The sequence below is a fragment of the Peromyscus maniculatus genome, chromosome 1, assembly GCF_049852395.1.
Source record: "Peromyscus maniculatus bairdii isolate BWxNUB_F1_BW_parent chromosome 1, HU_Pman_BW_mat_3.1, whole genome shotgun sequence".
In the NCBI taxonomy this organism is placed as follows: Eukaryota; Metazoa; Chordata; class Mammalia; order Rodentia; family Cricetidae; genus Peromyscus; species Peromyscus maniculatus.
This window is the reverse complement of record NC_134852.1, coordinates 74,345,448-74,362,475: the sequence shown is the minus strand read 5'-3', so window position 1 is coordinate 74,362,475 and position 17,028 is coordinate 74,345,448. Positions and strand designations below refer to the sequence as shown.

At 43.3% G+C, this 17,028-nt stretch overlaps 1 protein-coding gene across 2 annotated transcripts in view; it reads left to right on the top strand.

Annotated features, from left to right (window-relative positions):
• Positions 1-11,781, top strand: part of LOC102923597 (neuronal acetylcholine receptor subunit alpha-7) — a 119,745-nt gene extending 107,964 nt beyond the window's left edge. For both annotated transcript variants that reach the window (XM_076544102.1, XM_042277451.2), the window contains 4 exons: positions 592-786; positions 1,687-1,773; positions 2,716-2,825; positions 7,436-11,781. In XM_076544102.1, coding sequence (XP_076400217.1) covers positions 592-786; positions 1,687-1,773; positions 2,716-2,825; positions 7,436-7,954 — 911 coding nt within the window. In that variant the 3' untranslated portion in view covers positions 7,955-11,781. The remainder of the gene's footprint in view (positions 1-591; positions 787-1,686; positions 1,774-2,715; positions 2,826-7,435) is intronic.
• Positions 11,782-17,028: the final 5,247 nt, after the last annotated feature.

The following is a 17,028-nucleotide window of genomic DNA, read 5'->3' as shown; positions in this document are numbered from 1 at the left end:
CACACACTTCCTGACATGATGCCTGCATAGCAATTTTATGCCCTGTCGGCAAACCTCTAATTCTTAGAAAAATAGTTTGATTTTTTTTCTCTCTGTAGCCATTTTGACTTTTTTTTTTTTTTTACCTATACTGTATCATTTTAAATCCAAACCAATATTATTATGAGTCACTCACTATACATTTGGAAAAGTGTCATTATGCATTTTTATTATGTGAACATCATAGAATGCACTTACACTATACAAAGTAAGCCAGCTACAGAATCCGTAAGTGATACAATGTTATTGACTCACCGTTGTACATTTCTTCCATCTTTGACAGAAACACCATTATGTGGCACTTGTTTGTAATTACGTTTGTAATGCTGTAAAATTAACCATGTATAAGTACTTCTCATGCATCAAAAGAATGTCTCTCAGTTTGCTTGAATATCACTGAGATACCTTTAAACAGCTCTAGCATACCTGTAAAAGTTTGTTCAAACACCCGTCACCCACTTTTAGGGCTGTGCTCCTGTGTCGTACACACTTAGCAACAAAAGACAGTTGTGTCTTCTGGTGACCTGCCTTCTTTTTCCGGCCCCCACACAGGAATCCCTGGCAAGAGGAATGAGAAGTTCTATGAGTGCTGCAAAGAGCCATACCCAGATGTCACCTACACAGTAACCATGCGCCGCAGGACGCTCTACTATGGTCTCAACCTGCTCATCCCCTGTGTGCTCATCTCGGCCCTGGCTCTGCTGGTATTCTTGCTCCCTGCAGACTCTGGGGAGAAAATCTCCCTTGGTAAGTGTCCAAGTCCTTCTCTGAGGCAAGCTCTGCAGGACACTGTCGACCATGCAGGGGCCCCTTGTGACCTACCATACATGGACCCCTGTGCCAGGATCAGACTCACCACATCAGAAACTCCTGGTTCTGCCTCTTCGGGAGACAGAGTCTTCTCCAGCATTGGCAGGGTCCAGGGATTCCATGATCTTGTGAAGAAGACAGAATATAGTTTGGGACCGGATTATTTCTACCCTGATGGGCTGTGTTTCTTTTCTTGCTCACTGCCACCCACTTTGCTCCTCAGTGGCCAGCCTCCATTATAGATGGGAGACACATTAGCTTAATATCAGCTTGCATTTGTAAATTATCATACACGTTACAATAGGGATGCAATTCCTCGTAATTGCTTCCCCTGTGAAGATATAAAAAGTGGGGGTAAAATGAGCTGCTTATATCACAAAATTACTGAATAAACACATATCTAGGGCGTTGAAGAAAGCTTTCACAAGCCTTCTGTCTTCTTAGCACAAGGCTTAGAATATTAAATAGCTTACCCAAGGTCACCCAGCCAATTAAGCTGCAAAGTCAAGACCTGAATGAAACCAAGTCTTCTGGCCACATGGTTTCCTGATCCTGCCGTGTAAAGCTGCTTCTTAGTACTAATGCAGTAAAGACCCTGAGAAGTGACCATGCTGGTTGACGCTCTCAAATTGTGGTTCCTAAACTTGTCTCCGTTAGAGGGTCCTTTGGACTCTGGCAGGTGACGGGAACTGTACCCAGGAAAATGCATGTGGCTGTATGTACAGAAAGCACGGGACTCAGGGTGTAGCCCCAGCAGCCTACTGTCTTGAGCTCCTGTGGGGTGTGGCTTCAGCCTTGTCTGTTCTGCTTAAGGAACTCCTCACGTTTTTGTTTCAGGAATAACTGTCTTGCTTTCCCTGACGGTCTTCATGCTGCTTGTGGCTGAGATCATGCCTGCAACATCTGATTCTGTGCCCTTGATAGGTAAGGCAAGGACTCAAGTGTGCCTAGGACTTCCCAGCAGGTGCATGGAGGAGGTCCTAGAGATTTATTCTGCCCCTCTATGCTCTGCTGTGGAGACATGACTTGCTGTAACTATTGGAAAACACCGTGGCCAATACATACCTAGGCCCAAGCAGGAGGAAAAAAAGGCCAAATTTGTGGCTTGCCTTTAAACTGAAGAAAGGCCATGTATGGTGATACATACCTGTAGTCTCAGTATTTGTGATGCTGAGGCAAGTGGATTACAGAATTCAGGAGTTCAAGACTAGCCAGAGGAACATAGCATGACCCATCTGGGTGGGAGTGGGCAGCATGTGTGTGCTGGAATGTCCCTTCCTCCTGTATTCCTGCCACTCATACGTTCTGCTCCAGAGCCCAAGACTTTACAATCCGACATTCATTATTTTACCTGGATTATTTTTTTTTAAACTAAAGCACATATTTTAATTCTTAGCTCCTTCAGTGTCTATTTATTAAATAAGTGTCTAGAGAAATGGAAGTGGAACAGCCGACTTGCCTAGGTTAGGTGTTTCTGAGCAGGGATAAGTGACAGAAGTAGAAAGACCCCGTATTTTCATAGTTTCCAAGATGGAAACAAATGAGGTCGTGTGAAGGATGCTGTGACCAGGTTAGTTTCCATTCTCACTGCTGCAGCTGGGGCTCCGTTCCTAGTCCGGTGTGTCATGGGGATGGGAACTATATGCCGTCAGAGACTGTTTGGCTTCAGTGGGAGAGTCACTTCTGTTTTGTGGTAGGGAGTGAAGTCTTGGAGGTCTCGGCTGTCCCTTTTCCACCAGAAGTGTGGATATTAGGCTACAGCCTGTTTTTTCAGTATGACCACACAGGAGGCCCTGATAGGAGCGCATCACCCCAGTAGGTGCTGCTGGAGCCCCAGGTTTCACACTGCCTCTGTTCTCTCTACAGCACAGTACTTCGCCAGCACCATGATCATCGTGGGCCTGTCTGTGGTGGTGACAGTGATCGTGCTGAGATATCACCATCATGACCCTGATGGCGGCAAAATGCCCAAGTGGGTACGTCCTGTGCCCCCGTAGAGTCACAGCTCTCCCTGAAAGGGGATCCTCTCTCCGTTTCCTATTGTCTGGCGCCCCTAAAGAGATTTCACCCCTCTGTACCTTTGAGGATGTTGCAGTGGAGGTGGCAGTGTTTTGTACTGACATCCCAGATCAGGACTCCACATTGGCTGCTTGTGGGTCCTGCTAGCATTGTGTTTTAAAAGCTCCCCTCACACATGTCCACAGAGGAGTACTGGGTAGCAGTTGGAAGAACCAGGAGAGTGGCCATGAAGCAACATGGCTGGAGCTTCCCAGCAGACTGAGGAGTGAAAAGAATGAGAACCGGCATGAGTGTTTCTCGGGATCCTCAGGGCACCTGTTTCCAGAACCCTTGACAACAGGGACATCTGAAAGTGCCCAAGCTCCTTGTAGAAATGGTGTTGCACTTGCATAGAACCTGTACACATCTTTCAGTGTTCTGCAGACCATCTCCAGATGACTTACAGACCTACTGATATGTAAATGCCATAGCTGTAGTTCTTATGCAGCGTTGTTTAAAGAATGATAAAAGAGAGATATCTGTACTTGTTCAATGCACATTCAGGTTTTGTTTTCCTAAAGGTTTTTCAATGTGTGCTTACTAGAATTAATAGGGGCAGAAACCAGCATTGCAAAGGGCCAAGTTTCTATCCAATCAATACCTAGAGGTTTACAGTCTAACCCCAAACCTATGACATAAGATGAATGGTTCCCAGTGGGTAATGGACAGAGAGCAAAAGGCAATGGATGAGGTCTCAGCCCAGGTCACGTCATCACTTCCCTATGCCTGCAAACATCAGGCTGGCACTATTGTCTGCTGATTCTCACCTTCCACAGCATTTCAGGACCAGTATCTGAAGCTCTGCTCTTGGCTGATGCAGGGACCTTGACTAGAGCTCAGTCTGAGCCTAGACTTTCTCATACCTTTCCAGAATGAAACCCAAGGTAGAGGAGAGCTGCCCTGACCTGACATCACTAGTGAACCTTGCAGATACTAGTCTTCCTGTCTGAGGATAAGCAGAGCAGCCCTCTCCATCCCAAAAGGAGCCTGTCTGGAGACCCGTTCAGTACTGCTCAAGTCCAGAAGGAAATCTGGGAATCACCCACATGTCAAAATGCATCCCCAGCACAACAGATGGCATCTAGCCTTCTGAAGACAGCCAATGTGCAATGCCTTACAGTGGCCTACCTTAGGAAAGGGTACTTTTATTTTCCAGTGGCCTTGTAAAAGTATTAGTTCCTCTCAGACTCTACTTGCCCTTAAACATATAATAAATCCCAGGTAAAGTTCACAGTAGCAGCTGGAGCGTGTACTTAGCCTCAGTGGTTATGTCTCAAATGCCTTGACTGCAGTCCATGAAGCTTGTTTTAGAAGTCATCGCTTCTGTTACAAAGCTGAGATACATTCACCTGTATTCTCTTCTTTGTTAGCATCCTGATACACTGCAGGGCAAACTAAGCTAGGTTTGACTTATATGTCTTTCTGCCTATCCATCCATTTGAAACACATTTCACATTACCTGTTTCAAAAGCAAGAGTAAAAGCAACATCATACAAAAGACAGTTTGCCTCCCATTTTACTCCAGTCCTTTGTCACCACCACTTCTGACAACCATTGTATCAGGATTTTTCTTTTAGGCCACCAACCAGCTCCCAAATCATGACACAGAGACTTATTACTAGTTTTGAATGCTCAGCCTAGCTTAGATTCATTTCTGGCTAGCTCTTTTAATTTAAATTGACCTGTTTCTCTTTTTCTACCTCTTGCCTTGGGGCTTTTTACCTTTTCTTTCTGTATGTCCTGCTTTTCCTGCTGCTTCTGTGTCTGTCTGTCTGGCAGCTGCCTGCCGGGCTGGCCCTGGACATTTCTCTCTTTCTCCCTCATTCTCTCCTCTTGTCTCTCATTCATTTCGAGCCTAGGTTTCTCCTCTTATTTATTCTGTCTGCCTGCCAGTCCCACCTATCCCTCTCCTACCTAACTATTGTTCATTCAGCTTTTTATTAGACCAATCAGGTGCCTTAGGCAGGCCAGGTGAAACAAATGCAACACATCTTCACATAATTCAACAAATGTAGCATAAACAAATGTAACACACCTTTACACAGTTAATGTCCTGCAGCATAAACAAATGTAACGCATCTTTGCCCAGTCAAAATAATATTCCACAACAACCATTTTAATAAATTCTTTGTATTTCCTCCAGTGTTTATGCTAACACCAAGAAAAGTACACTCATTCTTATTTCTTTGAGTATTTTGCCTGGTGTAACGATAAAGGAACTGACACACAGAGACACAAAACCATTTTTAGTAAACTGGTACCACTTTATTCTCCCAGAATCTTAATTAAGAGCATTTGTCTATCACAAGCCTCTCAGAATAAAAGGTTGTTAAAACCAATTGACTGCAAGTAAAACATAAGTGTGTATTTGCTCTCATTTTATAAAGCATGCAACATTTTTCATTCATTCCTTGTGTCTTTGAAACATAAACAGTCTCCGAGGGACTCTTATTATGATCTGTTGCTGTTATGAAGAGGATAACTCCCGGGTGCAGTGGTATTATGTGACATTTGCACAAGTCACAACAAAACCGTAGGCTAACAGAAGAGGTCATGGGCACGGTTTGATAAGTACCAAGAGGCTAATTCCAGCTTTGGAGATGTGTTATCCTTGAAAGCTAATGATTCAGGCCATGGAACTCAAAATAGACTTGGCGACATAGATCATAGTAGTTGCAGATGCATCTCAGAGAACGCATGGACCCCCTGGCGGCAGGAAAGGTGACCAGCCCTACTCAGCTCTTGTGTGCACAGCTGCCTCTGGGTTCAGATCCACTTAGAGTTTGTCCCTCCTTTGAGATCTAGCACAGGCCTTCAGTGGTCTTCTGGAAGAGGGTTGGGCTAAGTCATAGGAGTTCTGAAGAGAAGTCTGGGGCACCTTTGTTAGGTGAGCCTTGCATCAGTCTAAGCACAGTAAAGGGTAGCCTTGAGCCAATTCAGTATCTTCTCTGAGTCTCAGTTGATCTGTAAGATACGGGATTTATTCTCATTTCATGACTCCAGATGACTGAGCTCTGTGTTCAGCCTCATGAGAAGGTAGCTGCTGTCCTCTGCTTTTCCCTAATTTTGAAAGGTCCTTACAGCCAAGACTTTCCCTGATGCAGTCTGCCACACTGGAAGATAAGGCTGGGAAAGGCTTCCCAGCTGTGGGGAACCTCAGCTCGACATTTCTTGTGCTTCTCACTGTCTACAGACCTCATTTTTGCATTTTTGATAAGATGCCATGAAAATGGCTCTCAAAAAAGCAAGCACTACAGACGTGCACTTCACGACATACAACCTCCTCTGCTGATGGGAGGCTGGGGAGGTTCTCCTGTGATCAGAACTCAAGATGAACATGAGGTGTGCATCTAGGTGTTTTAGGAAAAGGCCCACTGTTTACATGCTGGGACTGTCTTCAAGAATCTTCTTCTTTGTCCAGCTGTCTGAAAACACGAACCCTCTAACACTGCCCATTTATAAAACTCGAAGGGCCAGGTTGATAAACTCCAATACCCAACTACGACCTCAGCCTTTTAAACGTAACTTATAAAAAGGGTTTTTGTTTGTTTGTTTGTTTTTAAGGCATCCCTCATACCCACCCACTCGTGCACTCATATGTGCACACCAGCAGGGGGCGGTGCTGTCAGAGTGCCTCCATGGCCTGGACTGGTCATAGACGTGTGCTAACACCTGTCTCTGCCTCTCCATATACTGCCCCAAACCTGGTCTTACTTGCTCATCAGCAGAGCCTAATGAGCTGGGTTAGAAGGGCCTATGCTTTCTTCCATATTAACTTCTTAGCTGTTTTTTTGTTTTTTCAATAGGGCTCTGAGGCCCAGCAGCCCATTTACAGAGGTTAAAACAGATTATCACATGCCTTTGCCTTCACAGTTTGGCATCCACGGAAGCACAGGCACATCCTCTCAACTCCTGGGGACAGATTAGAGACTATCACCCTCATGTTCTGTTTCTCATTGATTCTCTTGATAATTTTGGCACAGTTTTTAAAACCCACTTCGCAAAGATATGGAGTCTCACAAACATGTGGTTATCTGAAGTCACAACCTGAAGGTGCTCCAAGCTGGGAGTCCACGCTGTGTCTGATGTATTACAGAGCCTCGCTTAGTTTGTAGTGACCTTACAGGCACCTCCTAGTGTGTATTGGAGCCAGGGAATTAGAGTCCCTGGGAGTGAAAAAGGCAAGTTCAGAAAAGAAAATGATTTTCCCTGCTATACACATCTCAGGCATTCTTGGGGAGCTAGCTACCTTTTTCCTCTCATAGGGGGTGTAATATGTCCATCCCAGGGGACCTTCTGTTTGTTCCCACATTGCTAAACGTACATAGGTCATATTCTCACCTCACATTTGACTCCATCCTTGCAAGGTTTCCTCACTGATTTGCTGTATACATTCGCTGAGAAGACAGAGAAGCCCAATCTCCCCAAGATCCGTAAAGCAGGCTTCCAATGTGTGGTCACATTGCTGTGAGGCTCAGCTCCTACACAACTCTGGGCAGCTCTTGACATCCTGTTGCTGTCTTTGCAGACCAGGATCATTCTTCTGAACTGGTGTGCCTGGTTCCTGCGCATGAAGAGGCCTGGGGAGGACAAGGTGAGGCCAGCCTGTCAGCACAAGGCTCGCCGCTGCAGCCTGGCCAGTGTGGAGCTGAGCGCAGGTGCCGGGCCACCCACCAGCAATGGCAACCTGCTCTACATCGGCTTCCGAGGCCTGGAGGGCATGCACTGTGCCCCAACTCCGGACTCTGGGGTGGTGTGTGGTCGTTTGGCCTGCTCCCCAACACACGATGAGCATCTCCTGCATGGTGCACACCCTTCTGATGGGGACCCCGACCTGGCCAAGATCCTGGAGGAGGTCCGCTACATCGCCAACCGCTTCCGCTGCCAGGATGAGAGTGAAGTGGTCTGCAGTGAGTGGAAGTTTGCCGCCTGCGTGGTGGACCGCTTGTGCCTCATGGCCTTTTCGGTCTTTACCATCATCTGCACCATTGGCATCCTTATGTCAGCCCCAAACTTTGTGGAGGCTGTGTCCAAAGACTTCGCGTAATATCACCACATAGGAAATGTACTGATAGGGAAAGTATCTGGAGGGTAAGACTTGGGGTCCTAACCCCATATAACAACTCTGAAGTATCCACGTAGCTGTCAGTCTTGAGACTTAGTTTCCTGGTTACTTTAACTAAAAAGATCCCAGCATCCTTCTGGTTTTTTCTTCTCACAAATACCATTGGCATATTCTTGTCTTCAGCAGGGGTACTAAGTGGTCATTTGCCCCCTCTGGACAGCCCTGCAGGGTATATCTCAGTGGCTGTTGTTGGCCGGTAGAGACCTGTCCAGTTGGTGTTGCATGCCTGCATGCCCCTTGTTACGGGCTCAAATAAGAGTTTACTGTCTGCCTGTGCCATGCACAGACCCAGGGTGAAGCCAATGCTGAGCAGCACTCACTGGGTCCATTTCAACAACTTCTTTGAGAAAGGAAGGCAACATAAATTCAATTCTCTGCAGGTTTTTTTTGTGTGTGTGTGATTTAACTTACCTTTTTGTCTTTATTAATGACCAACTTTTTACCACAGAGAAAGTTGGCCTTCTAAATGATGTTTTCAGCAAGCTGGTTCCTGTACCTCTGTACTGTCCATGAAATTAGCACACAGATTGTGTCAGTTCTAAACTAGGACTAGCCCTAGCCAAAAGCTTTTGGAGGCTGTGGTCCCTGTAGATATCAAGCTTCATGCTGTGCCCATGTCCTGAGGGATTACCTGATTCTGTTTTACTGTGCAAAAGCTGAAGGACAAATAGAGTTCTGAGTGTTAACAAGGGAGTAGCTGATGCTTCGCTAAACCATTTGATGTGTGTTTTTAAGATAAGAGTTATAACTGTAATTAATGAGGCAGTTCCACATAATTTATCTGGTAATCAAGAGAGATTTATTTCTGGGGTAACTTAACAGCCAACAGGGGTTGGTTACAGGATTCGGGAGAGATGAGGTACCATCCAGTGGAGAAACTCTGTCTTGGTCTCCCATACAGCTTCCAGGACCACGAGGTATCCAGAAGGGGCAAGCACATATGCACCTCGAGTCTTAAGGGTCTCCCTCTCAGCCACACCCCAGGGGCAGTTCACAGGCAGGTATGGCAGTTACCTGCTGTCACTTTAGGGGCAGTGTTTCAAGGTCAAAGCTGGAACAGCTACCCACCACAAAAAGTGTCTTAGTTGCTCCGCAAGTCAGACTTCACTGGTCTTGGAAGTTTGTGCATCTGTATAACTGCACATCACCAAATGAACATATTCAGTGGTTTTCCCCCATGTTGGAACTAGAGAGAAGCAGTTGAATCCCCTCTGGGCTACTGTGTGGCAGGAGCTGGAGAGAGGTGATGTTGCTGGTGACTCATTTAGATACAGAGCTCATGGCATCAGGATTTGGCTTCCGGGGAACTACCCTCCCATGGCTTCAGGTGCAAAGCTGACTCAGGGTCAGTGCATGGATTCACTGGAGATAGAAGAGCGGGTGTTGTTTGTATGTTTTTCTCTTCTGAGTTAAGGTCTAGCTGTGTAGCTCATACTGGTCTGTTTGCATTTCACATCTTATTTGTTAATGGGGTCTGAGGATTCTTCACTAAGAAAAACCCTGTTCAGTTATGTTGTCCATTTTCTTGAAGCTTAAAACTATACCATGTTTCTGAGGTGCCCCAAAAATTTAATCTTCTGACTCCAGAGATGGAATCATGCGGGAAGATTAGATTTCTCAGAACTAGAACAACAACAACAAAACCCACTTTTTCCTAGCCACTAATTTTACTGCAGGAAGATGAAGGCTTGGTGGTAGCCTGTGTGTGTGTGTGTGTGTGTGTGTGTGTGTGTGTGTGTGTGTGTGTGTGTTCGCGCGCGTGCGCGTGCGTGCCTGAAGAAAGAACATAGTATAAAGTGACTTGGTCAAATCTGGAGACTTCATTGATTTTAGCACTCACCATCTGGAGCAGGCCATTCCCAGCATGCATCTTTTACAACCAGTATCAACAAATCATGCACAATATTTTTTTTTGCTGGTGTTGTTTTATTTATTAAAGTAACTGGAAACAAATAGGTGTGCTTTGATACCTAAAGACCAGGCTTTGTGTCTTACTGTTAGTTAAAAATTGAATCCTAGTCTTTGCTTTGACTATCTGAGTAATTATTGCCATTATAAAAATAATGGTAAAGCCTAGCTGTGCTCATAGTTAGAAGATGTATATGGTTCAAAATTGTCTCCCCCTTGCTCCCATTTCCTCCTAGGAACAGTTTTAGAGAAGAAGAAAGGAAAGATGGGGACGAGAGAGGGAGGAGAGCTTGGAGGGACGTTGTTGCTTTCCTTGAACTCATGCTTGAAAGGTGCTTTGCATCTAGTGTTTTGTCCTAGAGAGTTTTCCGTAATGACATCTAAAGGTCTACCTCATTCCTCTTACTAGCTGCTTAGTGTTCCACTCCATTGGTGGCTTACAATTTGTTGGCTTAGCCTTTTACTGGTGAGCACGTAGCTACACTATTTCCAGGTTTTATTTTTATACACAAGTCTGTAGTTAGCATTTCAGTGCATACTTTGCCATATTTTTTTGTGACTGTATCTTGGTATAAATGCCAGTTTAGAAATGGAACTACTGGATGTAAGACTATGTGCATTTAGACTTTTGATAAATATTTCTAGATGGTCCTCTGTGAACTGGATAGCCCCACCCAGAGGACAGTTCAGGGGCCAGACTGTCAGCTTTCTGGTGTTAAATATTTTCATATTTAATTTTTCCCTTCCCAATCTGACTGGTAAAAATGATAAGGCAACAATATTCTGATTTTAGTTCATTTTACCATGAGCAAGGTTGAATTTTTCAAATATATTTTGGTAATTTCAATTTTATATTTCTATCTTTTATACAAATTTCAGTTTTTTAATTCTTTTAATTTTTATTTGGCATTTGTTTCTGATGCTGTTTATTGATTGCATATTTATTGACATATAGAAAGTTTAAAACTCTATGTTGCTAGTTTATTCATGTTTTCTTTTGTAGAACATAAGACTGCCCTCTAGGAGGTCTTCCCCATGTTAAGTTTACAAATAAATTGACTCATAGTTTCTTTCTAAACAATATTTTCATTTGTTCACCTTTATAACTAAACCTAGTTGTTCTTCTCCAAGGGTGGTCACTGGTACACCAGGCATATAATAAAGCATTTCTGTAATACAATGAGACTCTTCACTCTGTTCAGATTGTCCCCTTCTGTGTAAATTGACTTTCTTGAAGTGCTGTTCTGTTTTGTTGATTAATCTGCCTCGATGCTGTTGATTTCCAAAGCTTTATTCCTATTAGTATTAATATTTTCATGTGGATACTCTCTTCTGCTCCCTCCCTCTTATTCTCTGTGTCATAAAAGCATCTAATTGGGGTCACAGTGGATTCACACACCAGGTCTTCCTGTTTGGGAACTCCACAATGTCAGCTTGTATTTAGATCTAATTTTGTGTAGTCAGTAGGACTGTTGAGAAAAGTCCTACCAGTTTCTTGCTGTTCATTTCTTTGTAACTTATCAGTTGGTTACCATCTTCAGTCTGGTGGCATTAATTTTGTTTTCTAGCTGAATGTGTAGGAAAGTTGTTGGAGTGTGTATGTTAATGTTAATTAGTCACCATAATTGTGATCATTTTGTTTCTAAGGTTTTCTTTTAACTCATCCTTCCCAATATCTTTGTTTTCTTTTCTATCCAGTTGCACTTGAGAACAATAATTGGCTTGTTTGCATACTTATCTTGTTCTTAACGTTGATGGATATTTTATTGACTCACAGTTTTACTTGTATGAAGACATGTATTTTCTTCATCATAATAAAAATTATCCATGTATTCTCTCAACTATTACTGCTCTCTGGAAAGAATTGGGATAGTCTCTTTCTGTCAAAGCCCTCCCAGTATCCATAGAAAGGACCAGAAATTTCAATCTATCCAGCAGAAGGTTTCATTAACAAAATAATTAAGGTGATATTTTAATATATTCCTGAGGTGATGGCTACATTGTCTAATGATTTTGGCTGTCAATGTTCATAATTAAGATTAATTCATTTATAGTTTGTTTTTGTGTACCATTGGATTCAATCAACTGTGGATGAAAAATATTCAAAAGTCACATCTTTACTGAACATATGCAGCCTTCTTGTTTTTCCTTTGTTAATGCAATATAGCAAGTACATATCATTCACATTATAAATAACCTACAGATGTTACAGTATAAATGTGAGGGTGTGGTGGGGTCATATCCAAATATCACACCACTTCATGGGAGGACTTGAGCATTCTCATGCTTTTGTATGCATGGGAAGTCCTGAAAATAGTCCTGAAGTCACTGGGGGAGATTCTAATTGGTTTTAGAGTCATTTCCTACTTAAGTTTGCAAGAACTGCCTGAGAGCTGCCCATGTTTCCGATTTCTCACATCGAATAGATTAGCTCTTCCAGAACATTTGGTGTCCATTTTAGTTGTATGTGTGGGTTTTCTTTTGTGTGTGTGTCTGTATGTCTGTGTCTGTGTTTTCTAGACAGGAATTCTTTGTGTGTGTGTGTGTGTGTGTGTGTGTGTGTGTGTGTGTGTGTGTGTGTGTGTCTGTCTGTCTGTCTGTCTGTCTGTCTGTCTGTCTCTGTCTCTGTCTGTCTGTCTGTCTGTCTGTCTATGTCTGGGTTTTCTAGATAAGAGCTCTTTCTGTATCCCAAGCTAGTCTGGAACTCAGAAGTCTCCTGTTTCAGCTTCTGTGTGCTGGATCATAGGCATATATCACCACAGAAGATTTTAGTTGCATATTTTATTTTAAAATTAATCATATCAATTTTTATATGGAGTTGCATAGTTTTCAACATAAGCTTTTGGGTCTCTGACTTTCTTGGTATTTGTGACTTTTTTCACTTTTAATTGGGCGTATTTCTTCTCTTGTGCTCAATGGACACACACACACACACACACACACACACACACACACACACACACACACACATTTGGACACAGATCCTTAGACATTACTCTGGGGACCTGGCTGCTGGGTCCTATGTGCCCCTGGGATAAGCCAGTGCTTGCTAGTTGCAGCAGAAGACAGGTATCCTACTTTGCTTTTTATCCTGGTGTTTATCAGGGAGGACAGGGTTTATTTGGTTTGCACTTCCACACCCTAGTCCATCAGAGAGGTCAGTGCAGGAACTGGGATCTGAAGCAGAAGAGAGGAATGCAGCTTAATGACTTGCTACCATGGCTGGCCCAGCCTGCTTTTTATACCACTCAGGACCTCCTGCCCAGGGGTGGTATCACCAACAGTGGATGGGGCCATCCCACATCAGTCATTTGTCAAGACAATGCCCCACAGAATTATCTGGAGGCCAATTTGATTTGATAGAGGCACTCTCCCAATGGAGTTCCCTCCTCACAGATGAAGCTAGCTTTTGTCAAGTTGACCAAAACAACAACAACAAAACAACCATCACTACAACAGGGCTGTGCAAGTCACACAATTGCTGGAGGTGCAATCTTCTTCATCCCTGTTCCCTATTCAAGGGTCCACAACATGAATTCCAGCTATTGCTGAATGCTGGGAGCCACTGAAGCAAACCAGCAAGACAGTGGGAATGTACCAGGTGCCCATCCCATCACAAGAACAGCAGGAAGGAAGATCTTCAGACACTTCCACCACAGCATGTCTAGGGTGGGGTTCTACAAGTCTCAAGATATAATCCTTCCTGGAGGATCTTACATTCTCTTGTTCTTTCATATTCAAATGCATCCCTGCTTCCCAGTCCTCTCCTGACCTACCACTGTGGCCCCATTGTTAATTACCTTTTTCAACTTTTTGGCCTTCTGATATAGTACCTCATGAGTTGGAAAAGGAGCCCCAAAGTCCTGGCTATCTGCAAGTTCAGACTCTACGAGACTGTGCCCACCCCACCTTGTCAGTATAGTCCACTTTGGGAGTCATAAGAATATGAAACAGTACAGTTCTGCCCAGGTCTTCACCATTTCTTGCCTCTCTCTTTATTACTTAAGATCATGTGTCTTTCTTGAATTTAGTTTGAAGTGTGTGTCCCCATGTGTATGACCAAGAATGTGGAGTCCGAGGTTGATGGTGGGTAACTTCCTCAATCACTCTTAGCTTTACTTTTTGAGATATCTATCATGGAAGCTGAGGTTTACCAGTTAACCTAGACTGCCCCAGGGATGTGTGTCTACCTGCCAGCTCTGGAATTTCAGGTGCAGCCAGCTCTGGAGATAAAGGTTTGGTCCCCATGCTTGTGTGACCAGCTTTTTACTGACCAAGCCATCTTTCTGACCCTCCTAAATTTACTTTTTTGCTCCTCATGAGTTTGTGGTTACTTTGTCTGCTGTTCCTGTTTTTTTAATATTTTGGTTTCTTTTTCTTTCAAAAACATTTAGATGTGCTTATACCTTGGTAAAAATAACTTAAAAATGACCATCATAACCATTTTTAAGTACACAGTTCACTGGTGTCAGCTCATTCATGTCATGTGAAGCCATTATGACCCTCTAGTCCCATCACTTTTCATCTTGCAAGCCTGGAACTTCTCATCATCCACACTAGGTCCCACTTAATCTGCCTCATTTCCTAAAAGCCACAACTCTGCCTTCTGTCTGCATGAACTTGGCTATTTCATGAACGTTGTGTGAATGTCATCACAGAGTTCATCTCCTGGAGACCAACTGCTTTTTTTGTATCATGTCTTTGGGACTCGTTCATGTCAGAGTTTCTTGGAAACTGTGGTGGCTATTTAAGTCAGTCAGTAGATGCCTGTAGGTATTGATTTCCTTGGTTTTTTTTTTGTTGTTGTTGTTTGTTTGTTGTTGCTGTTTTAATTATGTTGAGATGGGGCTTTGCTACACTGTCCGTGCTGGCCTTGAATGCATGGTCCTCCCATCTCAGCCTCCCTAATGCTGGTGTTATGAGTTTACACCCCCAGGTTTCTTGGTTCTCTATATTCTTGCCCATTATATGATGACCTGAACTTTGTCATAATCAAAATTGTAACAGCCAGCTGTATGTTTTGATATATAGTACTTTTACTTTGGTTCTATTTAAAATCTTTATCTTGAATTCTCATGAGATTATTTTTAAAACCAAGCCCACAGCTGCCTTTTCTTAGTGGCTGCCTAGTAAGTCCTTACCTGCTTGTGGAAGCAGCAAACAGTTTCTTCTGTGCACTCACATGATATTTCTCAGAGCTTTTCCACAACTACTGATTTTCCAACATCTGCTGGGTGTTGTATTAATTTAACTTATTCCTGACACTAACTGCCAAAGTAGGGCAGACTTCGCAGGACTCAGACTTAATAGATATATCCTGTCCCTTGGGGAAAAAAGTGGTAACCCCAACTTACCCACAACTTTGTCAGATTTAACTACAAAATAGAGGTTCTGTAAGGCCCTTTTAAAGTCTAATCATTTGCCAGGCGGTGGTGGCGCACGCCTTTAATCCCAGCACTCAGGAGGCAGAGCCAGGCGGATCTCTGTGAGTTCGAGGCCAGCCTGTGCTAACAAGTGAGTTCCAGGAAAGGCGCAAAGCTACACAGAGAAACCCTGTCTTGAAAAACCAAAAAAAAAAAAAGTCTAATCATTATTTAGGAGAACTCAAGGGCATAGTTTAGCTGCCTTTCCATGTTATTAAAAGGTACCCACGTCCAGATGAGCCAAATGCACAGGTAAGATGTGGGCTGCTGGGATACAGTGATGGGGGTTGCATGCAGCTCAGAGTACCATCCCCCTTCCACATCCCTGTGGTCAGCAACCCAGAACTCTGAGGGTCTGCCACTCAGGAAAATTGATGGGGGGTTTGGCTACCTAGGAATTGCCCACTCCCAGCTCCTCTTCTTCCTAGGCAGATGGGCTGAGAGTCTGTAGTGTCTGATCATGGCCTGGTCATTCTGGCAACTTGTCCCTACCCAGGAGCCCATCAAGAGGCACTGTGTTCACACCTCTCCCCTAGAGCATCACAGAATTAGGGGCTCTGCCAGGAGCTTGGCTAATGACCACATTAGAACAAATGCTGCTCCTCACTCACCTGCCAGGTAATGACGAAGCCAAGACCTTCCCTTCGGTAGCCCAGTGTGAGGAGCTGGAGTCATAGCTAGTATATTTGTGACTGCTTCGCAGCAGATTTTATTTTTATTCTTCTAAGGCATTAGAAGAATATGTTTATCTGGAATATATAGAATCTATGTTTACCTTTTAATAGAAATGACATATACTTTAATATCTTTTTTATTTTCTGAAATGATTGTCTTTTGGATCCTGTTTTGGAATTTCTCTGTTTTGTTCTTTTGGCACACGTGTCATCCTTTTGGTAAAAAATGGAATGTTTGTTTTTTTGTGTTACAGAGGTTGCCGTGATACTTTTCCATAGAATTGAATCTATCCATAATGTATCACAATTATAATCTCTGTTACATTTTACTTTTTATCTCAAACCCTAGCATATTATTAGCTGTTTCATTGCTTCTCATCCTTCTGTAGTTTTCTTGCATAATTTACATTATATACTTGGATGTTCTCAATTCACAACAGAATCACATGCTTGCCATTTTAGGGCAAATTGAGAGATGTGGATGAGAATGTGGAAATTAATTCATTTTGCATGTAATCTCTTTTCACCAATTGTGATGATGTAATTATCTTTGTTGCTTTTACAATTTCACAAGTTATATTTACCTTCTGAAAGTTCATTTCCTTTCATCGCATAAACTATGTAAATATATGCAAAATGTATTTCCCTCCCTTTTCTCATTTTGGGTCCTGTGTATAATTAGGTCTTCTTCATGTCTATCGCCTTGGAAATCTGGAACTTTCCCTCTGCTGCTGACTTGTTTTCTTGGCACTGTCAACTTCGTTCCCCTCAGTTTCAGGTTTTCATGCTTTCCTTTATCATGTCTGTGGTGAAATGGTGGTCGCTGATGCTCTTCATTTGTTCAAAGTTCTGCAGTCTTCCATTGTATCCCTGCTTTTTTTTTTCTTTCTCTAACTCAGTTTCTCATTAGATTCTCAGGCACCATGTTGGAGATTTTCCTTCTGCTTGCTCAGCCATATTTGCAAATGGAGTCTTTGCTTTCCTTGGGCTG